Genomic DNA, 25,710 nt, shown 5'->3' with positions numbered 1-25,710 from the left:
GGAGGGGAATATTATGAAGTGATCATAAAAGTCCCTTACACTACACTAACCTGTACTCCTACACTGGCCTATATAATGTATGGTTTATCTTATTTAAACACTTTCAGTTGAAGACACTCTGTAGTTGTAGCTCACTCCACCTAACCACCTATGGCATTGCCGGATGTCCACATGTTAGATAGGTTTGTTCCAGAGTTTGAGCGTTATTTGCTAGTGGATGATATTGGAATTTACTTGATTCCTGAAGGTCTGTTGAGTCTTGAAGAATATCAAGCAATTGTCAAATGCACATCAAGGAGAGAAGCTGTAGTGGAGCTATTACACAGAGTAAAGAGAAAAGGTCCCAATGTTTTTCACATCTTCCTACAAGCTCTTCAGAGGTCAATAACTGAGAGTAGCACACCTCACCAAGGTCATGTTGAATTGTGGGAATTATTGCAAAGTAGAATGAGCATGCAGGGAGAACAGCTACTGAAAAGAAAATCCAAGTCAGTGTCATCTTTACTGGGCCGCTTCACAAAAAGAAGGAGTAAAACAAGCAAAGTAAGTCTAGTACATATGTAGAAACATGCAAGGCTGTAATAGAAGTGTGGCAACCATTTTGTGGTACAACTTTATGTGCTATCATAATGCTGTTACATACCTGACATTTTTTAATATAGGACACCGTCCCACAATCACCATTGTCAATACCCACTCCACCACTTAACACTGCTGCATTGGCCAGTCTGAATATCGCCTCACGTGCAAGCACTATCAGTACTGCAACATGTTTTTCATCGGATGAAGAGAGGTACATCAGTGACAGCAGTACCAGTAGTGGCACCTTTAACCATTCACCTCAAGATTTAGGTTCTTCACAAGACTCTTATCATGAAGTGTCTGTTGATCGGCCGTCCAATGAAAACAGAGACGGAGAGATTGATCAATTGAGAAGTGACTTGAAAGAAAAAAGTGATGAAGTAGAGAAACAAAAGGCAATGATCAAGGAACAATCTCTTTACATTGAGGAGCTTAAATCACAGAAAGAAATAAACAAGAAAAAACACCAAACTCTTAAGATGAAGAACATGGAACTGCAATTAGAAACAAGTGACCAAATCACAAAATATGAATCCAAAATTGCAGAATTAGCAGATGAGATAAGGTTTCTGCAACTGAAGGTACAGAAAGTAACAAGAGAAAAGGACTCTCTCAAGAGAATAGCAGAGGAGTCATCAACAGTAATGATACCAACTCGTGAACTCAGCAGTAGCAGCAGATCACATAGATTTCACTCCCTTAGTACATTTGACTCATTTATTAGTAGTAGTTTAACAAGCATTAATGAAATGGAAGAACTTAAGAGTGAAATGAGCAAGAAAGATGCAGTGATCCACACCAAGTTGGACCAGATTGTCCAGATGTGTCAGGACCTTCAAGAGCCTCAGTTGAGAAGGAGATGGCACAGTGACATGAGATTGGTACAACACCACAACAATAATGATTCCTCCTTCACACATTCTCAGACCTGAACTATAATAACCAAACAACCTCACATATTCCCCCAACCATATGCGGCATGTATAAATAATTATACCAGTATGTTGTTATGGTAATGACTAGTGGATTCTTTAAATACCTATAATGTGTTAAGTAGTAAAATTAATCAAAGTGGGTAATATAATGTTAACCATTACTTCTACTATAAGTATGTGAATAACTGAGACAATTCATACTGTTAAAAACTTTCCTAATTTATTGTACAGATAATTATGTAATTACCTAAAGAATAATTTTAATATTACTGTGTATACAGTCATGATGCACGTGTATGTTCTAATAGGTAATATGGTATTAATACATGAGTACCAAATATCTGAATGTTATAATGAGGAGTCCTGCATTTTCCCTGGGTTAGTCATTGCCACTCTTCTGGCCTTTATTGCTGCTAGCAGCTTCTTTTTTGGACCAAGAGGTAAACCAATGCTTGAAAAGTCACCCTTGTCATAGTAGGAGTGTAAGAAGCTCCATCTTTTCATCCAGCAATATGAAGAAATGTACTAAGAGGTGAGTCATTCTCAGTGAACACAGGTTGTGGGTAGCCACTGTATGTGGCAGTGCTCATTCTAGATGTCACACTAACACTTCGCCCATCTTACCTGGGGAATCTGATATGGAACTGATGCGACGAGTCTTAGGGTCGTCCTGTTCTCCATCTGGAATAGAAGTAGCTGATGATTTCTTTTTCTGTGGTGCAACAATATCAGGGAGAGATTTAAGTGACTCTGGAATTCCACTGGTGTTGGTTTTAATGGTCTAAATGTTGCTTGGTGGTGAATATCTACGTACCGCTCACTAAGAGCACTCCAAAGAAAGAAGCTGTTGTATACTTACTGCAGAAAGTTAAGAGAAAAGGTCCTAATTCACTGAATAGTTTTCTACATGCTCTTGAGCTGAAACCACCCCATCTCATCGGAGTCATGAAGAGTTGTTGAGAATGTTTAGAGAAGCACAGGGTAAGGGAGACACATCTGCAAAGAAAAAAGTCAAAGTTTACATCTCTATTGAACTGGGCTAAGAGAAGAACCAAGTCACACAAGGTTTGTAAATGTTAATAGATCACTTATGCAATATGTAGTAAATTTTATCTAATCCAAAACAGCCAAGCTGTAAAAAAAGTGTGCGGCCCTCAGAAAGGCTATGGTGAAAAAAGATGTGAAATCCAAGGTGGCGGCCAAGAAATGGCTGTGATGGTAGGTTAATGGTAAAAATTTTAATAACAACAATTCAGGTGAATTTGGTGCTGCTTGGTCTTGGCACAAAAATTCACCTGAATTGTCGTTATTAAAATTTTTACCATTAACCTACCATCACAGCCATTTCTTGGCCGCCACCTTGGATTTCACATCTTTTTTCACCATAGCCTTTCTGAGGGCCGCACACTTTTTTTACAGCTTGGCTGTTTTGGATTAGATTTCATTTCTTTTTGTATTTGTATACCCCAAAGCCGGCCTATGGCCAGCTTTGGGATTTTTTTAACCTATGTTTTTCTCTTTACTACAGGAAGAAGAAAAGATGAAGTAGATGTACTTTAAATATTTTATCAGTAAATGTACAAATTATATATACTGTATAATACATATGTGACCGGATTTGCAAAAAGGGGTCTTCCACACACATCCAATTTGCCAATTTTGACAATTGATAACTTCAGATTGGAAAGAGCTATTGCCTTGATATTTGGGCAGTCGTGAGCACCACTATAGCTGAATACATGGTGAAATTTTCAGGTTAATATGTTACTTGAACACTGAGTTATGGTCTCCAACGTTTACGGAATTGGATGTGTGTGGAAGACCCCTTTTCGCAAATCCGGTCACATATATTGATTACAGAAATCTCCATGGTGGTTTCTTTGTAACTGAACACTCTACAAGGTGACTTCTTCTAATTGCTCTCTCTACAGGGTGATTTGTTTGTAGCTGAACTATCTACATGGTGGTTTCTTTGTAGCTGAACTCTCTACAAGGTAATTTCTTCTAGCTGATCTCTCTACAGGGAGATTTGTTTGTAGCTGAACTATCTACAAGGTAACTTCTTATAGCTGATCTCTCTACAGGGTGATTTGTTCGTAGTTGAATTCTGTACAGGTGATTTGTTTGCAGCTGAGCTCTTTACAAAATGGTTTCTTTGTAGCTGAACTTTCTCCAAGGTAACTTCTTCTAACTGATCTTTCTACAGGGTGATTTGTTTGTAGCTGAACTATCTACAAGGTAATTTCTTCTAGCTGATCTCTCTACAGGGTGATTTGTTTGTAGCTGAATTCTGTACAAGTGATTTGTTTGCAACTGAGCTCTTTACAGAATGGTTTCTTTGTAGCTGAACTCTCTACAGGGTGATTTGTTTGTAGCTGAAATCCCTACAAGGTAACTTCTTCTAGCTGATCTCTCTACAGGGTGATTTGTTTGTAGCTGAACTCTCTACAGGTGATTTGTTTGTAGCTGAACTCTCTACAAGGTGATACTTCTAGGTGATCTCTCTACAGGATTCCTTGTTTCTAACTGAACTCTCAACAGGGTGATCTGTTCATAGCTGAACTTTCTACTGGGTGATTTGTTTGCAGCTGAACTCTCTAAATGGTGGTTTCTTTGTAGCTGAACTCTCTACAATGTGACTTCTTCTAGCTGAACTCTCTACAAGGTGACTTGTTTCTAGCTGATCTCTCTACAGGGTGACTTGTTTCTAGTTGAACTCTCTACAGGTGATTTGTTTGCAGCTGAACTCTCTAAAAGGTGACATATCAGACAATTCAATGTATTTTAATGTCATTCAGCTACAGTATGAAAATGTACTGTTTGTTCAATTAGAATTTTAAAAATAAAACTGATTCTTCAAAAACCTGTTAATTTTAGCAACTTTTATATGCTCAGCTGTATAGCACGTATATCATATAGGGGGTGGGTGGGTGGGAGGGTGCGGAGAGGAGGGGTGGTGGGCCGCCCACGCGCAAGAAGTGGTTGACAGTGAAAAAACAGTCCATAAGTATCATACAACTGTTTAAATATATACGTTCTTTGATATTGTATATGCATTAGTTTGCCAGTGAGTTATAAACGGCGAAAAGAATGTAATGAATTGCCCGCCCACGCCCAATTTGCGCCATCGTTAAAATGGCCTTGCTCAAAGACGATTAAATGTCTATGACATAGTTTTCTGTATAAATACTTTGGTTTGTTTATCATGCTGTAATATTGTGCTGCTGTGTTATGCTATAATAATATTAATGCTTATATTATTTAATGATGTTTGTTTCTATTACTTTAGTGCACAGTGGGAGGTGGAAGCGTCCATGATGACGATTGGGCAATGTGCAAATAAGGTGAGTGTATGCTTTGTAAAAAGAAGCCCACGTAGCTGTGCAGGGCTCATCTTCTGTACAGATCAGCTTCTGTATAGTCTTTCATTATTTTATTTTTCCCGAGGGGTAGCCAACACCCACGCAAAACACAGAAATAGTGTACTAGAGGGGTTGCCAACGCCCATGCAAAGCACCCAAATGGCGTGTACGAGACTCCCAATCTTTATGTATTTTTAAAGGCATTTAGTGATATTGCTAACTAGTATGAACTACCTGTACAGTTGTTGATCTACATCTTGTTCTAGTTATTCGTTATCGATCATTGTCTACTTTGTTAAACTCACTTTCTCCATTATTTTTACATGATTTTGGATTTAGGATTTGGTTTCTAATATATTTGTGTATTTCTGATTGGATTTCTCACATAGCATACAAGAGTCCCAAGGCATTGGCTACCCCTCGCTTTTTACCAAAAGCCAGTTCATCTCTAGTTGACAAAGATAGTGTGACCATCTAATTATGATATTTCTAAATTAAATTCTTGATCACAGATACACATTTCCCTTGTTGCTATATGTGGCACACCACAAAATTAACCAATGCAAACAACCATTACCATTCCTTGTAGTGTTTTATTTTTATGTGAATATGTAGTGAAGTGTGTGTGTGTGTGTGTGTGTTTGTGTGTGTGTGTGTTTGTTTGTGTGTGTGTGTGTTTGTGTGTGTTTGTTTGTGTGTGTGTGTGTGTGTTTGTTTGTGTGTGTGTGTGTGTGTGCATGTGTTTGTTTGTGTGTGTGTTTGTGTGTGTGTTTGTGTGTGTGTGTTTGTTTGTGTGTGTGTGTTTGTGTGTGTGTGTGTTTGTTTGTGTGTGTGTGTGTGTGTGTGTGTGTGTGTGTGTGTGTGTGTGTGTGTGTGTGTGTGTGTGTGTGTGTGTGTGTGTGTGTGTGTGTGTGTGTGTGTGTGTGTGTGTGTGTGTGTGTGTGTGTGTGTGTGTGGCGTGTATGTGTGTGTAGTGTGTGCGTGATAAAGATTTTTTTTAATTCGCCAATTTAAATGTGACTGTTTTTTCCACAGGTTTATATGTTGGAGAACTACAATCAACTAACTTGAAATTTTTATAATGACCATTTTTAAAAATATTTATTTGATTACATGTACAAAATACAAAGATGTATCACGTGATCAAAAAAGTTATTAGCATGATGTACAAGGACTATTGACCATTCAAAAGTTGATGAATTAAACATTCAAGAACGGAATACTTCTCCATTGCAACTCGCCCACGCAATATAGCGCGCGCGTCACTAATAATCAGTGCTCAGCCGGGGTATGCGACTATTGGATTGAGATGGTGATTTTTATAAAATTATTTGTACCGTGTAAAACGTTCGTCACGAACGGTATAGCTAGCTGAAGTATTCAAGAAAGGATAGATCTAGCCTGGTATAACCTGGAATCGTTAAAAAGTTCGCACCTGGATTGTTGGGGTGAGCCAATATTTTCATTGCCAATGGTTCTATGTGTAATGTTAAACCCCCTACTTTGTACCATGAAGAAGGCCGTATTAAGCTGTTACATTTTACGTGAAAGTAGATATCATGTTGGCCATTCCTGCTAGAACCTGGAAAAGGTTTAAAAGTTATCTGACGCTCCATAACAGAGCCTTGAAAACCTGCTTCCAGTGTAGACGCGTGTATCTTGCCAATAAAATTTTTTTTATTAAAAGTCGCTTAATTGTTGGATATGACTTCTTCTAGCTGAACTCTCTACAGGATGATTTGTTTGCAGCTGAACTCTCTACGTGGTAGTTTCTTTGTAGCTGAACTCTCTACAATGTGACTTCTTCTAGCTGAACTCTCTACAAGGTGACTTCTTCTAGCTGAACTCTCTACAGAGTGATTGATTTTTTTGCAGCTGAACTCTCTACATGGTGGTTTCTTTGTAACTTAACTCTCTACAGGGTGATTTGTTTGTAGCTGAACTCTCTACAGGGTGATCTGTTCATAGCTGAACTCCCTATAAGGTAACTTCTTCTAGCTAATCTTTCTACAGGGCGATTTGTTTGTAGCTGAGTTCTCTACAGGGTGATTTGTTTGCAGCTGAACTCTACATGGTAGTTTCTTTGTAGCTCTACAATGTGACTTCTTCTAGCTGAACTCTCTACAAGGTGACTTGTTTCTAGCTGATCTCTCTACAGGGTGACTTGTTTCTAGCTGAACTCTCTACAGGTGATTTGTTTGCAGCTGAACTCTCTACATGATTTATTTCTTTGTAACTGAACTCCCTGCAAGGTGACTTCTTCTAGCTGATCTCTGAACAGGGAGATTTGTTTGTAGCTTAACTCTCTACAGGTGATTTGTTTGCAGCTGAACTCTCTACATGATGGTTTCTTTGTAGCTGAACTCTCTACAAGGTAATTTCTTCTAGCTGATCTCTCTACAGGCCGATTTGTTTGTAGCTGAACTCTCTATATGATGGTTTCTTTGTAGCTGAACTCTCTACAAGGTGATTTCTTCTATAGCTGATCTTTCTACAGGGTGATTTGTTTGTAGTTGAACTCTCTACATGATAGATTCTTTGTAGCTGAACTCTCTACAAGGTGATTTCTTCTATAGCTGATCTTTCTACAGGGTGATTTGTTTGTAGCTGAACTATCTACATGATGGTTTCTTTGTAGCTGAACTCTCTACAAGGTAGCTTCTTCTAGCTGATCTCTCTACAGGATAATTTGTTTGTACCTGAACTCTCACATGATTGTTTCTTTGAAGCTGAACTCTCTACAAGGTGATTTCTTCTAGCTGATCTTTCTACAGGGTGATTTGTTTGTAGCAGAACTCTCTACAAGGAAACTTCTTCTAGCTGATCTCTCTACAGGGAGATTTGTTTGTAGCTGAACTCTCTATACATGATTTGTTTGTGGCTGAATTCTCTACATGATGGTTTCTTTGTAGCTGAACTCTCTACAAGGTAACTTCTTCTAGCTGATCTCTTTACAGTGTGAATTGTTTGTAGCTGAACGATCTACAAGGTAACTTCTTCTTACTTATCTCTCTACAGGGTGATTTGTTTGTAGCTGAACTTTCTACAAGGAACCCTTTTTTAACTGAGCTCTGTACAGGGTGAATTGTTTGTAGCTGAACTATCTACAAGGTAACTTCTTCTAGCTGATCTCTCTACAGGGTGATTTGTTTGTAGCTGAATTCTGTATAGGTGATTTGTTTGCAGCTGAGCTCTTTACAGAATGGTTTCTTTGTAGCTGAACTCTCTACAAGGTAACTTCTTCTAGCTGATGTATCTACAGGGTCACTAGTTTGTAGCTGAATTCTCTACATGGTGGTTTCTTTGTAACTGAACTATCTACAAGGTGACATCTTCTAGCTGATCTTTCAACAGGGTGATTTGTTTGTAACTGAACTCTCTACAAGAAAACTTCTTCTAACTGATGTCTGAACAGGGTGAATTGTTTGTAGCTGAACTCTCTACAGGGTGATTTGTTTGTAGCTGATCTCTATACAGGTTACTTATTTCTAACTGATCTCTTGAATTCTGTTCAGGGTGACTGCTCTATTAGGATGACTGCTCTATTAGAGTATCTCGATCTCGCACTTGCTACACCAAGTTGGATTTCGTGTTATAACTCCGTGGCTTTAAGTCTGATTCTTCTACACCATTGAAGAGCCTTTCTAAGATGATAACTCCATCTGTACAGCGATTTTCAAAGCATTACCCCAAGTGGTTTATCTGGTAGGCGTGGCAAGCATAATAATAATAATAATAAAATATAAAAAATTAAAAATTAGCTAATCTCGATTGCGTAATTGTTACACACTGTTGATTTTTTCGCTGTATCTTCCTGGTTTTTAGCTCGATTTCTTTCAAACCACAAAAGGTTTGAGGTTCAATAGTTAACCTATTCACCCACCGATTTTCAGCTTCTTCCCATACGCGGTTTACCCTGTAGGCGTGACAACATATTGGTGTTATTTTTCGTGCATAATCGCTCATAACTCTTTGCCTGTTTATGGTATTCCAGCCAAAGTTGGTACCGAGATGCGCTTTTATACCCCCCTTCTGTGTGCCAACTTTCAAGGCAATCGGATAACGCGTTCGCGTTTTATAGCAGTTTTTGTAAGTGTGCGAAAAGAGGAAGAAAAATAAGAAGAAAAAAAAAACGAAGAAACTAAGCCAATTTTTGAAGTCGCATATCTCAGGAATGCCTGAAGCGATTTCGCTCAAATTTGGAATGTGGAGTACTGAAGTTGGAGGAAATGTACACAGCAAAATTTGTCTTGTTTCATCAAGGCAGCACAGAGCTACGGAGGTGCGAAAATTGCGTTTTCTTTCTTCCTGTCAATATACTCACGGGGTTGCGCGCCGGCTTCTTGGGCCGCACGACACACTACTGTGTGTCTTGATTATTTACTCTTGGTAGTATTTTATGTTAAAGGTACGTTGAGTAACCACTGTAGAATAAATTATGTTGGCCATGTAGTACACTTGACCATCATTTAGCAGTTATTATGTGTTGAAACTCATCATTGCAGGCACCTGTGGCCAGCAGTTCTAACATTTTTTCATCTGATGAAGCCGACTTTTCACCTCAAGATTCCTCCCAGCAGTCCCAGCTGTCAGCCAACAAACAAACAAAAGCCAAGAGAAAGAGCTTGAGAAAGAGCAGTTGAGGAGAGAGACAACTGCATGGCAAGACAACTGAGAAGTGATTTAATGGAAAAATTGAAGAAGTCGAAAAGCAAAAGATGAAAATAAAGGAGCAGTCAAGGATGTCATGTCACAAAAAGAATTAAACACAAACAGAACTTGGAATTATGTGACAAATGTTAAAGTATGAAACAAAGATTATACATTTGGAAAGCAAAATAAGTTGCTTGCAAATGCTGGTTAAAAAGTCACACAAGAGAACACATCCCTCAAAAGAATAGTAAATGAAACAATGGTACCAACACGTGATTGTGGGCCGAGCATTTACCATGGTACTAGGTCACATCAAAGACTACAAAGCCCGAGCAAAATTGAAGAGATAAAAGGTGAGATAAACAAGACAAATGGTACACCAAACCAGATGGCACAGATGTGCAAAGACCTACAAGATCCATCTAGAATGGTGGGAAATGACATAAGACTGGAATACCACCACAATGACCCCTCTTTTACACACACCCAGGTTTAGATTTCAACTACGACTATATGAGTACATAAATGTGCATGCTTTAGTAGTGGTGCACTGGGGCGATGCATATAACTAATAACCATGGAGAGTTCTGATAACACAAGGTCTTCACATTTCAGTGAGTTCTGTATTGCACACCACTATTTAGTATGACCATTTGCCAGCAGAATGATAGCTACATAGGAATTATTTATTGTAAAATTTTAGTCAGAAATTATGGTTACAAAATGTAGGTCAGCCGGAAACCTGCACCAACTACCAGTATTGTTATGGGGTTTGTGTGCATGAGTGTACTGAGGTGCTTCTGACATGCCTCCACTAATTACAATTCATACATAAGTGGCATCAACTGTTAAGTGTGTTTAAGATTATACTGGAAGATTTCTGGATCTGATTACACATGACCAACCTCCTACATCACTTATATAGCCAGCAATGAATTTTACAATTCATGTGCATGGCATAATGATTTCTCAAGAAAGCCATTACTGAATATATGTCCTGTCGTCATACCCACAACTTCACACATCAAAGTTACACTCCTCCCATAACTAGAGGTGTGTGATTACAAATTTAGACATATCTCGATTAGTGCTGTACACATACAAAATTTTTGTCACCGGTTAATTGCCTACCAATAATTGGCAATAACCGGTTAATTGGTTTGTTTGTATATTGGCAGACATAATGCGAGTCAACAACCCTGCTGGAAGGTTTAGGGTGGTACCAAAGTGACCATCAACATCCTGTCTAGCAATAACAGTTATTACAATCACATATTTACACATTCTTTGAGGTTATGTTATGATGTTAACACTTGTCAGCAGGGGTAATTTATGGTTTACCAAGTGGGTGGGCAATAACCGGTTTAAAGGTTTCTTCACCAGTTATTGGCTGACCTAGACAACACCGGTTAATTGGACACCAGTGTACAGCACTAATCTCGATATTTCCTTTTGGGCTTATCTCGATTATCTAACTTATCTAGATAATTGTAATAAATATTTATTTTAGTTGACTACCATAAATGTAACCAGTAAAGTGAGCAAATTGCAATTTGAAGAAATAGAAGTGTTAGTTTTACCACTGTGCTCAAGTGGTTGGAGAGTTAAAGGTGGCCACACCATCAGATATTCTTTGGTATACAAGAAATTTACGGAAGTTTATTATTATCTAGATAATTAAACTTATCATCCTTATCTCGATAAGTCTTTGATATCTCGATAATCGGATATATCTAGATAATCGCACACCTCTACCCATAACTGTATGTTGTGCTTAGAAGATGTGCTGAGACAGAAGTATTAGATTGTACATGTGGGTACACATTACTTCTGAGGAAAAATATTAAAATGTGACACAATTAAAACTGAGCAAGCAGCAATACAACATGTGCACACATAACCTGGAAACAGTAATGGTACTGCAAGGCTAGTGCAAGCCCATAAGCACTGCAAGATGGTGACAGTATTATAAAGTATATTTCAGTATTACAGGTAGCCCCTTTAAGAAAATAAATGCATGTCAACACCGCATGGAGCTCTGGAATGGAGCCAAACTTAATGAGACCAAAATGTTTGACATCTTTGTATGGAGTCTGTTATTGGAACTTTGATCTTAACATCTAATCCTGAATCAAAACCTCTATACTGCAGCCAAAAATTCCCGGTAGCAAAATTTCTATTTCAACAGAGGTTTTGTAATTATAAAACTCAAAGCTGCTTCTAAAGTTTATAGTGATGGTATTAACCGGGGATATCTTTGCTTCTGAAAGAAACAAAACATAATGTGTACAATTATCAAATATGGAAGATCGCGATAATATAAAACAGGTATCTTTCATAGACACAGCAGTACGGATCAAGCCGAGCAACAACTCATGGACTAATTCCTGTACACCCACTAGGATACAAAAAAAAACTGCATCACTAAAAAAATTAAGAGATGACACATGCCAACCAATCTCTTCTTGACTCACAAATTTTCAGGATGAGTACACTTGTATGCTGTCACTGTGGGTCACAATAAACCTATTAACAAACTACAAAGAGCAGCCTCAAATGTTAACCAATGGATGAACCACTAAAGGGCAGTGGTTGGGTAGTTTCTTAGTGACCGATTGGTTATTGATGAAGCATGTGGCAATCTTTTGATACACCAGTGTATGTGCACTCAACTATGCAGAGACAAATTCCAATGATACCTCTGAACTACAGTATAAATGTAACATGTGTAACACTTGTAGAAGCGCATTCAGATAGCACGTGGCACCCAGATTGCTTAGTTCGCACAGCCTTGTAGCATTTCTAAGTGAAGGAGGCCTGGTACTAGGTTTATTAGTGCATAGATACCATAGCCGTAGTATCTATGATCAGTGTTCTCCCCGTCGTGAGACTCGAATTCGTCTTCGTCGGCACCAAATAACACAGAAAACATGTTCAATCTACCAGTAGCGATTTCCAACCAACCAATTTTTCACACATATTTTTGCTACTTAAATTACACACCTTCAATAAAAGTTTCACAAGTTGCCGTTCCAGTTAATGGTAGTCAGTGCTTCGTACTTCGTAATGCACTTTACTGGATTAAAATCCATGCGGTATTTATTGAAATATGTCAAATCAAAGTTTGAGAAATAAAAATCCCCATAGGAATCCAATACAAACAATTGCGTACGTAATTCTAATTGGAAGAATACGGCACCGGTGATAGCCAAAGTTTCCAAGTGTTTCCGCGTGAATCTGTGGCAGAGGAGGACGAAGAAAGTGTTCCTGGACAAACCGTATATGCTGATTTCGATTTCGCCGTGTGTTTTTTGATTGGAGGACGATTGACGTTGGATTACGACGAAAATATGGCCCTTTTAAAGGTAAATCGCCATCTAACACTGCTCAGAATTCAGCATTACAATCACCCTGGGCTTCAAGGCATCCCTCTGCATCAATGCAAGTATAGTTTGAAGGTGAGCACTTTGTTGTCTTGCACGGAATTACAATATGATGCTCAAGGTTGAGAATAATCTTTTCAAAAGTGGAGACTGGCATGTGATAACAACCTTACATGGCTTCACACTTACCTGATGTTATATTCTGGTGTATTTACTGCTGTTTTGATCCATTTTATAACAGCTTCAGTGATTGTAATTTTGGTCAGAAACTATATATAATTTCTCTTTGTAGTATAGTGATGTCATTGTGTCATATAATAATTATTATACTTAGTGCTTACAATGTGACAAACAAAGCTGAACAGTGTCCAAACAAACCTATTTAATAATAATATTGGTCTTACATTTTGTTATCTGATCGTCATGTTTCTGAAGTATTTGTTAATTGTGACTTGTGATGCCATTACTTACCATGTTATATTATTTCTGATTTTCTAGTTAGTTATCCTTGAAAATGCATTAGGTACCTGTGTATACTTAGCATTACACAATACACACAGTTTTATTTGTGAATCACTTGCTTTATTCTTTATTTATGTAATATTCTGAGTGGTCAGTCTACAAAGAAGTGGTCACTCTTGAGAGGTTTTTACCCAGCTCATATGCTGTTCTCCATAAAATAGTTTTGTGGTGAAAATTTCATGTCATTATTAGTTTCCTATCTAGATTTATGATACTTTGAATATTGTGTTTGGTGCCATGCGATACATGTAAAAAGCATTGAAAATACTGTACACAAAAATCATCACACTGTCAACTTCTTTTGCTTATATCTTTTGATAGAAACCACCAATTGGGGTGGGGTTCGCACTAAAATGACCCTGAAAAATAGCACAATATTTGTCATACCAATGAATGCATGGAATGTTAATTATTTAATTTAGTTGGAAATCTCTACTACCAGATAAGAAAACCACAATCGAAATACAAAATAATTATACAAATGTTAAAATTTCCACATGAGCTGCAATCAGGTGGGCTCACATCAATCAGGCTCGTCCTTGTGTTTTTTATCTTTATACCCTGCTCACATCCGTTCCAGAAAAGCCTTCAGTTTAGTGAATTAGACTTGGGAGGTGGCTTAGGTGTATTTGTCCTATCCTCTCTGGTTTGCTGTCTGGAAGGCTCTAAACTCAATGCTGGAAACTCTGCTAAGCTTTCTTTGATAAGGAGGCTCTTGGACATCCGTGGGTGGCTCCAAGAGTTCATAACATTATAGGGGGAGAGTATCCAACTTCAGTATAGCCTGACCAAACGCGAATCGCGAAGTTATGATGCAATACCTATAGGCACCTTTAATGTGTTAGTTGGTCAGACTTTTGCTCAGCCTATAGCTACAAAGATTGCTATAGGGTGGCTTCAATAAGCAAACCATTGGAGGTATCATCAACACTCAAAGTATTAAAGTCATATCCTAGAGAAACCAGTATTTTACTGAAATTCTTCATGCTATTGCATCATAACTTCGCGATTCGCGTTACAGGCTATACTGAAGTAGGATACTCCCCCCCCCTATAATATTATGAACTCTTGGTGGTTCTGAATATCTGCTAGAGTGGCTCTGTCTGAGGTGAAGTACACTTTTTTCCTAGGTTAGATGGACTGCCCTTGCCACCACCCCCGGCCAGCACTCATGAGGTGTTAAAGTGCTAGACAGCTGGAAATACCAGCAAGGCCACCAGACTCCAAGCAACCCTCGGAGTAGGCCAGATCAATATTTGATGTTGATGGACTGCGATTTGAAGAGTGATGACCTCTCAAGCACATCACTGAAGATCTTAAAAAGCGAAAAGCAAAGCCTACATTGCACTGAGCCAGAATAAGCATTTGCTGTAATTAATGCTAGTTTTTTAACCAACATAGAAACAAGCTTCCTAAAAACTGTTGTTGCAGTGGGCCCTAATGCCACTAGCCACAAACACCAATAAAATATGACATGGAACTACAACTAGTGACCAAATTACAAAATATGAATCCAAAATTGCAGGATTACTGAGCAGATGAGATAAGGTTTCTGCAACTGAAGGTACAGAAAGTAACACGAGAAAAGGACTCCCTCAAGAGAATAGCAGAGGAGCCATCAACAGTAATGATACCAACTCGTGAACTCAGCAGTAGCAGCAGATCACATAGATTTCACTCCCTTAGTACATTTGACTCATTTATTAGTAGTAGTTTAACAAGCATTAATGAAATGGAAGAACTTAAGAGTGAAATGAGCAAGAAAGATGCAGTGATCCACACCAAGTTGGACCAGATTGTCCAGATGTGTCAGGACCTTCAAGAGCCTCAGTTGAGAAGGAGATAGCACAGTGACATGAGATTGGTACAACACCACAACAATAATGATTCCTCCTTCACACATTCTCAGACCTGAACTATAATAACCAAACAACCTCACATAATCCCCAAACCACAGCATGTATAAATAATATAATACCAGTATGTTGTTATGGTAATGACTAGTGGATTCTTTAAATAGTGTTATGCAATATACGTAAATTTAAGTGGGTCATAATGTTTGTCTAACTACCTAAGTACATGCATAACTGAGACTTTCATACAGTTAAAAACTTTGTAATTTCACATGCTTAATTTATTGTATGGATAATATGTAATTACAGAAAGATTAATTTTAATATTATACCATATACTGTGTATACAGTTATGACGCATGTGTATGTTCTAATAGGTAATATGGTATTAATACATGAGTACCAAAATCTGAATGTTATAATGAGGAGTCCTGCATTTTTCCTGGGTTAGTCATTGTCTCTCTTCTGGCCTTTATTGCTGCTAGCAACTTCTTTTTTGGACCAAGAGGTAAACCGATGCTTGAAAAGTCACCCTCATCACATAGTAGGAGTGTATTAAGCTCCATTCTTTCATCAAACAATTTTTGTGCTACTTCAGTGATATTAAGTGCATGGAGAAATGTACTAAGAGGCGAGTCATTCTCAGTGAACACAGGTTGTGGGTAGCCACTGTATGTGGCAGCGCTCATTCTAGATGTCACGCTAACACTTCGGCCCATGTTACCCGGGGCGTCTGATATGGAACTGATGCGACGAGTCCTAGGGTCGTCATCTGAAAATTGTTCCCCATCTGGAATAGAAGTAGCTGATGATTTCTTTTTCTGTGGTGCAACAATGTCAGGGAGAGATTTAAGTGACTCCAGCATTCCACTGGTGTTGGTTTTTAATGGTCTGAATGTTGCTTGAAGTGTTTGACCTTCTCCGGGAAGATGAGCACTTTGGCTGTCTTCTTTTAGAGAATTTGTATCTAATGTGTCAGTCTTCTTTTCAGCTAACTGTTCAGCAGAATTTGCTGGTCTCAGAACAAAATTGTTCATGTCTGTTACTTGCTTTGGTTGAGGTTTCCTTGAGTTATGTAAGATGTGAGATTCTGAAAAGTGTCGTGGTCGTGTGTTGGTGTTTTTCTCGGTAGTAGGAAATTCAATGGTTGAAACGTTCCTCTTCTTCATTGTTTTCTTTGTCTTCTCCACCTTTTTAACTCTCTTTTGCAAATCCTTGTAGGCTTTGATTTTCAATCTATCAACTAATTCTGGATTGTGCATTTGCATGCGAACAGCAACTGTCTCAAGACGTCGAGAACAATCTGTCATTCCATTGTCTGAAGCAACAAATGCTGGAGTCTGTCCTCTGTTGTCTAGTGCAAACAAGTTAGCACCAGCTTCAACCAGTAGTTGAACACTTTTGATCTGACCATAACCAGCGGCAATGTGTAAAGCAGTGCGACCAATTGCATTGCAATGATCAATGTCAATCCTAAAGGAAAGACAGAATGTAACACTGTGACAATAAATGTGGGAACTTTAGTTTCTTCAAATCCGGCCACGCCTTACCCTTTCATGTGCATGGTCCGCATCGCCTCTAAGTTTCCTTTCCATGAAGCCCAGTGTAGAGGGATCCAGCCATCCTTGTCTTCTTTATAAAGATCCTTTTTAGATGCTTTCTTGAGCGCAGCGACGTCATCTTCTTTTGCGGCCGTATGAAAGGGTGTGTCCGCTATTGCTTCGTCCGCCATGCTTGCCAGTATACAGTTTCTATTGCTTGAACTACACCCCTAGATCAGCAGCGACTTAGTTCGTTGCTACTTCGCCGAGTTCAAACTAACAAGAGACCCACCCATCTCGTGTTACATACACATTCCGTAATCTACCGTGTCACACTTTTATTAGTCATAATTCATTACTGCATTGATTTTATTTACAGTAAAAAATATTAGTACACAAAATCAGAGTTAAATGTTTGTGAGGCTATAAGCGTCCTCTTTTCGACAAGGGTTGATCCATTGAATACTCAAATGATAAACTGATCTGTCTCTTTCTACTGGTACTATCCCTTGTACTAATATCTGTGTCTGCTAATGACATTGAATCATCACGTAAAAACCCCCTGTTTCTTCGAGGGCTCAGCATTGTTGTACTGTGGTATGGAGAGGTGCAATTAGTGGAAACAAAACTACAAGTTGTTTGTAATCCATTCCCCTGGGTCCTGCCAAATGTGCTACTATTATGGGCTAGGTCGGTGGTGCCAAACAAGTGTGGTGTAGTGTCAGGAAGATTACTGTATATAGGAGAAGTTTCACGGTATGGTCTGTCACTCAGGAATGCCAACAGTTCATCTCGCTTAATGACTTTCCGCTTCTTCTTGGCCCATGCCATGATCTCCCTATTGCGTTTTTTCTGACCATGCTGTATCCCAGCCTCCATCCCAGCTCTACACACTTCTAAAGCATCTACAATAAAGATACAAATATGAAGATATACAGAATAGACGTGTTTTACCTTTGTATAGTTGAGTCACTGCACTGGCACTTTCATGAAACGGTGTCCAAGCAGATGGCCCAGCCTTCTGTTGACAATCTAGAGATAACAGGTTGACATTATGCTACTTCTTATGACCAGGCACACATGCAGTTAATACTATCCCATTTTAAATAGGTAATTAATCATCCATGTATATAATTTAGTTTATATTAATGCCATGTTATTATTAGCTGCATTAACATCGTAATTGACAAAATGGCATGCTGGTGTTGGAACTTCCACATTTTCATTTGTAGTGAACATTGTTTGCAGCTTTTATGACTTGCCTTTCACAATGAGTATATATGTATGTGTGTTTGTTTGTTTGTCTTTCCGCACCCATAGTTTATGCTAAAAGCAGCCTGTAGAGAAAGTCTCAAGGCTGCTCTTCATTTTCTTTCACATAAGTATGGGACATCCCCCAAGGAATTCATTATTTTTGTAGCCTATGAACCCAGATATGCCATTTTTCAGTTGTTTATGCCCAAACACACATTTTTTTGGAAAACGATTTTGCCTACAAGCTGGGAAAACAATTTTGCCTATATATAGCTGGCCAAACACACCTGGTTTCATAAAGCAAACACACCCAAGTATTTCTGCATTCCCATGAGCACATGCAAATATTAGCAATGGACTAGTTTAAAATATATGAAGTGTGAGTAGAACTGGGCGATATACCAGTATGTATCGTAGGAGAAGGTATTTTATGATACTATTACCATATTGGATGAATTAGAAAATAGCACCATACCGTCTAGAGTTAGATGACAGCTGATTCATAACATCATCTTACCTTTACCAATGTGAAAGATAACCTTTTAAAGCATGTTTCAACAACCTTCTATGGCCTAACTTTAATGTATTTCGCAGACTGGACTGAGCTGGAAACAGCTTCTCAGCAATAATCCAAGCATTATTTACCTCTTGCAAACCATTATTGAGTGGTACTGCTCTTCCTCATAAGTCACGATGCACAGCTTACCTGAACACAGTTGCAAGGTTACAGGCCAAACGGAGCAGTGCACGGCCACCATTTCTACCACGATAACAAACTCATGTGTGGCATGTGTCTTTTAAAGTTTCAACGAGTGCCTGTTTTCTGTACTTTGCCTTTCTCTTTGTATAGTCATCTTGATAACGGAAGGAAACTCTACCAAGGTATAAATTTTCTGTATTGACAATTTTCTTAGAATAATGTATTCAGATTCCACAAAATGGATACAATCAGAACATGCTGCCACACCCTCAACAGTTGGTGCTGCATGTCCATGCCCCTCAATTATCTAGCTGCAGTTTTGCTATAGAAAAACAATACATGGCAACCACGTCTCTTAATCTATTGCGTAGCTTACTTGACATAAGTAGTTGGATAGAAGTACTCTAATAAAGCAGTCACAGCCACACATGTATAATATTATATTGTAAGTGTAAAGAATTTTAAGGGATCACAGAGTGCAGGCGGCCTCCCTTGTTTCTTCCTATGATCCCTAATCGAACTTAAAATTCCTATAGCTGTTTGTTTAACATCACTATGACTGGTTAACCCATGCATACCGCATCAAAAGAAAGAACGGTATCAGAGTTAATGTTTTCGTCTGAACACGCACCCCAGCTATCATTATTGACTTGAAAGTGAAGTGAACAATACGCTTTGCTTTCAGTTAAGTTCAGCCTCTTACACAGCACTACAAATAAAGAACAACAGGAGAAGCGCCTCCACAATCAATCCAACCACCATGAAAAACATGGACGATTTATGTGCCCCAAATATTAATTACTGACTTGAAAGTGTTACGCTTCGCTTTCAGCACGTTACACAGCATTACAAACAAAGATGTCTCTGCAATCAATCCAGTCACCACGGAATTCCCATTACAAATGGGAAGCTATGTATCACGCTACTGCGAATTGACACCTTGGACTGTCAGCAAAAAGAAATGGGAGGACAAAGGTAAGTCCATGATGCATGCATTTTACGTAGGTATGCCAAAAGGCACATCTATGGATGAAGCGATGTCGAACAGTGAAAAAATCAAGCTGCCTGTAGCTATAGTCGTTATTGAGTTACGCTTGTCTGAAGGCAGGCAGGCAGGCAGGCAGGCAGGCAGGCAGGCAGGCAGGCAGGCAGGCAGGCAGGCAGGCAGGCAGGCAGGCAGGCAGGCAGGCAGGCAGGCAGGCAGGCAGGCAGGCAGGCAGGCAGGCAGGCAGGCAGGCAGGCAGGCAGGCAGGCAGGCAGGCAGGCAGGCAGGCAGGCAGGCAGGCAGGCAGGCAGCTAGTCAGTCAATCAGTAGAAAATTCCATTGAATAACTAGACAGATGCTAAAAGCATGATGGGGCGAGCCTGAGTTGTGTAAAAAGTGATGCGGCATCAACTGTATTTCCATGAATAGCGTTTAATGTGTGTGTGTTTGTAGCTATACATACAGAAATGCTCAGGCTACTCTAGAGGTATAGCTGGAGGAAGGTGAAAAAAGTTCAAGTTGGGAGGCTCAGTGGCCTGCCAGCATATAGCTACATAACTGTGTGGAAGTATAGTCAGCTAGGACTTATCTCCCTGTCTTCTGCAGTTTCATTGGCCAACTGCATGCTCTCTTCTGTGAGTGTGCATGGCGTCTATCAGGTGTCTACTTGCTTCTGCTTCATCTGGCATTTCTGTTGCTGTACTCGCCCTGTCTCGTTCTCTCCCTGCCTTCTTCTAAGACGGTCTTCTTTGTCCATGTATATGTAGATACGAAGTTGTAGCCCACGTGACAAATTCTAAGCCAAGTGGCACAAATACAGCCTTTTTCGTACAGGTGAACGTGACGCATGTACCATTCACCTGGGCATTCACCAGCCAGTGTTCCCTCCTTGCCCTGTCTCGTTCTCTCCCGGCCTTCTTCCAAGATGGTCTTCTTTGTCCATGTCAATGTAGATAAGTTGTGATCGAAGTGACAAGCGAGAAATTCTAAGCCACGTGGCACACTTTTCCGTGTTCGTTACGTAAATTCTCGGGAATGGTCAGACGTACGGTTGGATGAACAGTTGAGCACCACCAGTGTGGGGCTGTCCGTGTTCGTTACGTAAACTCTTGGGAATGGTCAGACGTACGGGTAGGACATATGAGTGACTACTGCCATTTGTGGGGCTCGCTCAGGCTTGCCCCAATAAAGAAAAAAATATTTTTGCAGCTATTTATTGGAAGCATTTAGGGTCGTACTGAAGGCACTTTACAAATAGGCTTGGTTATACCGAACCAATACTGCCAAGGCACCAGGATGGTATCGTGAAGCTGGTTTTTGGGTGATATCTTTGGCCATAAAAACCCAAATCTCCATGATCCCTAATATACGGTACTACCGTACTTATGGTAACAAAAAAGTCAACAAAATAGTGCCAATGTAGGGATTTCCCCACATTTTGTTTCATTTCACTACTTTTATTGCTGGAATCCTACTTCATTCCATAATTAATAATTTATACTTGCACTAGTTTACTCAGATATAAACGAATTATATCACTTCTGTTAGCACAACATTGACAACAATTTCTAACCAAATGAAGTTTTGACATATAAACTTGTGCCATTTTCAGCCACACAGCCAGAGAGGATCTTCACTGTAAAGTGTTCAGATCAATAGTGGCTGCCAAAACAAACCACAGAAGTGTGGAAACATTTCAACTATATACATGGTGAGTTCAGTAATAAACAACAAACTGGCCAAACTTTCCTTGTGCAAAAGCCTCAAATTATTTATTTATTTTTAACTTAGATTATGTGTACACAGTGAGTTACTGTATTATAGCACAAAAGAAGTATGTGCTTATTCTGCCTCTTGATACTAACGCTGGGACGAATATTGAAATTTACCTTCGAACATTCAATGCTTCAGTGTTAGCTTTCAAGTTACAGGTTTTCTTACATTCATACATATCCTTCTTAAGTTTTATCTTTCTAATCCTATGTAATAAGTTTGTGAGCATTTGGAAAACGCATAGCAGCAGCACAGTACTGAATGACGTGATCAATTGATTGCAAATGGGTGTGCCTGCTATACTGCAATTATCCACCAACTAATGGCTAAAAGATGCATTATCTATGTGTTCTAAGGCTACAACCATGGTAGCAAGCTACACTACGGTGGTTTAAAAGTGGGCGTGACACACAAAGATTGATCGTGAAGAGACGAACATTGATTGTGCAAGATAAAGACGTTTATTTGTAATTCTTTCATAGGCTATGAGTATATTACGAAGCTTTTAGGATAGTTTTGTAAGTTGAAGTTTACTTAACTTTTGAACCTACGAAACATTCGAAGCTTCATCCCAGCCCTACTTGATACCATTCATAATGAAACTGGCCTGCATGAACTAGGAGAAAGAGCTGGGCCTCTGCAGGTCATATACTATCCATGGTTTGCATCTTGTGCCTATCCATACACACCTTTTGCTGATCTTCCCAGGTGCTTAGTAAATGGACCTTTCCATATCATGCAACCTTTGCAAAAACATGGGATAACATTATGTTGAGGTGCATGAATTAAATATTACCTAAATGTAATGTCTCACTAAAAGGATGGCAACTATAGTCTTGGCTAGATAGATTATTGCCTGGATTACTAGCCTAACTCATTACAGAGACAGTGAACACAGTGGTTGGGTTGGCATTTTAACACATGACAGTGTGATCTGTTGGCCAGGCACTCACTATCAGATCACAAGTTTATGTCCAACACCAATGATATGAACCACCTGAAGTATACATACCATTATATAAGAAATTTTGTGTTGTTGCCCCTAGCGACCTGAGTTTTAATGTCTTCACATTATAAAAGGATCGCACAATATATAGGTCATGATGAGATATGACATTTTAAAGTTTGTAGTTCCGTACATTTAGGGAGCAACAGTTGATCCTTCTGGGCAATCACACAGGTAATATACAAGAGAACTACCAATTCATGTCATATCTTGTGATCTAACTGTCATACCTCATATTTAAAGGCACATACTGTAAGGTATTAAGCATGGTGAAGGAATGACACGATTGGTGTATACCAGTTTTCTCCTATACAACGTCAGCACTCTGAAAATCTAAATTGCACGTCGGTGTGACTTTCTGTATACAAGTTATCAATTGATAAATATTAATACCTATTATAGTGGCTTATGCGAATACGATGTATGCGTTTAGTTTTATGTGGCTTTTAAGGGATAAAACTTGGAGACATTACTTTCGACTTTCTTGTTGTAAAATTGAAGTTGTTAGTGACAACTTGCTTTAATATGAAACTCATCTATTACCTGAACCACCTGTTACCACAACAACAGCTGCTAAAATGGTGTTGATTGTATCACAGATTGCACATTTAATAATTAAACTACAACATGGTACAAACAAATTCTATGAAAAAGTGCAGGAAGTTGGGGGGTAAATGGCAGACAAGTAGAAAATGGCGGGTTGATTAGACACATTCAGATTGTGCTCCATGTATGTAAGCACACTTTCTTGTTAAAATATACTTGTTTGTGTTACAATAATAAATCTATCGAGTGTATACAGACACTTTATAACAACTTAAGAGATTAAATGTTTTCACTTATCCAGTCTCCTTGTCTCCCATACCATTGTACTGCTGTATCACTCAAGTTCCACTATCAATGCATTTATACCAGTATATGTATACTGCTTTTGAACTAATAAAAGTGTGTCCATGCAACCTACTGTGACTTGCAAGATGAAAATTGCCAATTGCTCACAGAAAACTGTGATGGAAACTTAATGTCAATCAATACCATCAGCAATTTCTGAAACTTATTGACAAATTAGATATAAATATGCTTAATGCAGCTACACTTTACAAGGGGTTGAAAGTTAACTTGAACAGCTGGCTACAGTCGCTCTTTTTTGCCAGAGTAAACAACACAAAAGCAATACAACAAAATCTGGAGATTAAAACGTTTAAGCTTAAAGGACATTGATGTAACACAGAGGCAATAAATTATCTGAAAAAATGTGACAAACTTTACTTCTTCATACCTTAAAACATTGTAAATAAAAACACAACTTCTGTTTCATGAATAGATTAATCACACCCATTATATTAAATATAGATAGTGTAATATATAACTCACCTCTGTAGAAATGTGACACTGCATTGGCAGAATTCTGGAAGGTTAGCCAGAGACGACGAGCAGCTAATTCTTTATCAACGAGTAGCTGTTGTTCGTGGTCGCCATCGCTTTCTAAATCACTAACGCACTCCTCCTCAAAAGAAGATAGCCAGTTACCGTTGTCGCCGGGGCAGTAAGCCATTTTTACGCCTGTAAAAGGATAAATAACCGCTGACTTGGTATTTTCTAATTAAAACCCACTGCATTGGCTTATCTTTTTACAATACATTAACGATAAAACAAGAACACAAACTACAAGAATAAAAACATCTTTAATAATGTCACAGTAAGAATTCTTTCGTTGATTTTCCAGTCAGACACTGCCAAAAACACTTAGTCTAAGGCTAAAGTCAAACTTTATACATGGGATGATGGAGTAGGTTAGACTATTACTTCGTACTAAACTTACAGACTCTCTACACCAACAAATATCGTGTTAGCCTCTCCGCTAACTACTCTACCTCTAGTCCAGTGATGTCACAGCGTGGCCCACGTGATTCTAAGGTTACCAAGAGCGAGACCAAGAGTTGTACGCGCTGTGTGTGTACCACCAACAGTAAATGTACTTTATAGCTATGCTATAACGGTTTCTGGTAGAGATACAATCTTCAACTCCCTAGCTACTCAACACTGGCCAGTCAGCTTCAAATCCTACTGACTTGCTGTTTGATTGTTTATCACCAGAAGTTCAAGCCCATATTGCATTCACAATTTAGTTTGTTATACATTACCCTTAGCACCATAATTATATATCTAGCTACACCACGCAGGTTATTTTGTGATCAACTGGGTTTGGCTCAATCCACTGCAATTACATAAACACGTATCTCCCAAGACTAGATTTCTTGGATTTCACCTTAGGTTGTTGGAAACTTCCATCAATGGGAATCTAGAAATAAGAATTGGTGCCTTAGAAAACCCATGGCCAAAAGGTGAGGGGAACAGAGACTGTAAGTATTCACTATTGGGTTGCAATGTGTAGTTCTAATGTCTCAGCATAAAGGAAGCAATTTCCATGACAACTGCGCGCCAAACACATTCTTGTGTCAACACCGTTTTCAAAAACAAGTGGGGCAACCACAAAGCGGAACCATCTTTGTAATTCTAACCAGGAACGCCTCCATCAAATTCCGCGACTCCGTTGAATGCCAAACTTTTATTAAACATCATTACACGTATACACGAATGTTAGCTAATGGATTGTTTTCTTTAAACAGTATACAACACTGACAGTGATTACTTATATACAAAATTATAATGTTACAACGTCTCTGAAGCGTGTTTAGCAAAGCAGCTCATCGTACAGAAAACGGACACCTTGGCGTACTGCTGGACAGCGACCACGGGATAATGACAGATCTGTTGACACTGGTAGCATCGGGACGCGGCCTTCATCATTGGCTTGTTCACGCCAGTTTGGTGCTGAGGTGATCGCACCGTAACATCATCACCAGTAGCCATCACTTTAAAATCTTCTCTTGTTCTGCTATTACTAGCAGGTTAGTCTCTATTGAGTTGAGCGGTACTATTGAATTAAAACGACCTTTTCTTCTTCGGAGCAGCAGCTATCCTACACCATTCACGTATTTCTTTATAGAATCCTCCTCGCTATCACTGCTCATCTCACAATAAACGAACTGTCTCGTCGAGAATTTCACACTTGAGCCATGAGACTTTGAGGGCGCGTTTTATTTTATAGTCGCTAGCACGTGGAAAATTAAGTCTTACGCAACAGTTTGAAATTCGTG

General features: G+C 39.0%; 3 protein-coding genes and 2 long non-coding RNA genes across 5 annotated transcripts; 2 read left to right on the top strand and 3 right to left on the bottom strand.

Annotated features, from left to right (window-relative positions):
• Positions 1–107: 107 nt before the first annotated feature.
• On the top strand, positions 108–1,786 carry LOC136250942 (uncharacterized). The gene is made up of 2 exons (XM_066043290.1): positions 108–543; positions 663–1,786. The coding sequence occupies exons 1-2, from the start codon at positions 151–153 to the stop codon at positions 1,512–1,514; spliced, it is 1,245 nt and encodes a 414-aa protein (XP_065899362.1). The 5' UTR covers positions 108–150; the 3' UTR covers positions 1,515–1,786.
• LOC136250947 (uncharacterized) lies at positions 1,640–13,545 on the bottom strand. Its single transcript, XR_010698851.1, has 2 exons — positions 12,536–13,545; positions 1,640–2,513 (listed from the first exon to the last, which is right to left on the bottom strand). It is a non-coding gene; the product is annotated as an uncharacterized lncRNA (long non-coding RNA).
• Positions 12,389–13,416, top strand: LOC136250946 (uncharacterized). The gene is made up of 2 exons (XR_010698850.1): positions 12,389–12,990; positions 13,037–13,416. It is a non-coding gene; the product is annotated as an uncharacterized lncRNA (long non-coding RNA).
• A 2,038-nt stretch (positions 13,546–15,583) lies between the features above and the next one.
• On the bottom strand, positions 15,584–17,160 carry LOC136250943 (pre-mRNA splicing regulator USH1G-like). Its single transcript, XM_066043291.1, has 2 exons — positions 16,841–17,160; positions 15,584–16,763 (listed from the first exon to the last, which is right to left on the bottom strand). The coding sequence occupies exons 1-2, from the start codon at positions 17,020–17,022 to the stop codon at positions 15,707–15,709; spliced, it is 1,239 nt and encodes a 412-aa protein (XP_065899363.1). The 5' UTR covers positions 17,023–17,160; the 3' UTR covers positions 15,584–15,706.
• A 3-nt stretch (positions 17,161–17,163) lies between these two features.
• Positions 17,164–24,657, bottom strand: LOC136250944 (HUWE1-associated protein modifying stress responses-like). Its single transcript, XM_066043292.1, has 4 exons — positions 24,372–24,657; positions 23,924–24,112; positions 17,786–17,863; positions 17,164–17,736 (listed from the first exon to the last, which is right to left on the bottom strand). Exons 2-4 carry the CDS (start codon positions 24,102–24,104, stop codon positions 17,255–17,257), a joined length of 741 nt encoding a protein of 246 aa, XP_065899364.1. The 5' UTR covers positions 24,105–24,112; positions 24,372–24,657; the 3' UTR covers positions 17,164–17,254.
• Positions 24,658–25,710: the final 1,053 nt, after the last annotated feature.

This window comes from Dysidea avara, chromosome 3 (assembly GCF_963678975.1).
Source record: "Dysidea avara chromosome 3, odDysAvar1.4, whole genome shotgun sequence".
NCBI lineage: Eukaryota > Metazoa > Porifera > Demospongiae > Dictyoceratida > Dysideidae > Dysidea > Dysidea avara.
This window is presented reverse-complemented; position numbering and strand designations above follow the sequence as displayed.

Excerpts from the sequence above, each read along its gene's own strand:
- LOC136250943 (XM_066043291.1), bottom strand. The coding sequence starts at position 17,022 with ATGGCGGACGAAGCAATAGCGGACACACCCTTTCATACGGCCGCAAAA. Across the intron at positions 16,764-16,840 it reads CGGACCATGCACATGAAAGG|GATTGACATTGATCATTGCA; the intron begins GTAAGGCGTGGC and ends TCTTTCCTTTAG.
- LOC136250942 (XM_066043290.1), top strand. The coding sequence starts at position 151 with ATGGCATTGCCGGATGTCCACATGTTAGATAGGTTTGTTCCAGAGTTT. Across the intron at positions 544-662 it reads GAAGGAGTAAAACAAGCAAA|GACACCGTCCCACAATCACC; the intron begins GTAAGTCTAGTA and ends TTTTTAATATAG.
- LOC136250944 (XM_066043292.1), bottom strand. The coding sequence starts at position 24,104 with ATGGCTTACTGCCCCGGCGACAACGGTAACTGGCTATCTTCTTTTGAG. Across the intron at positions 17,864-23,923 it reads AGTGTCACATTTCTACAGAG|ATTGTCAACAGAAGGCTGGG; the intron begins GTGAGTTATATA and ends TGTTATCTCTAG. Across the intron at positions 17,737-17,785 it reads AGTGACTCAACTATACAAAG|ATGCTTTAGAAGTGTGTAGA; the intron begins GTAAAACACGTC and ends TCTTTATTGTAG.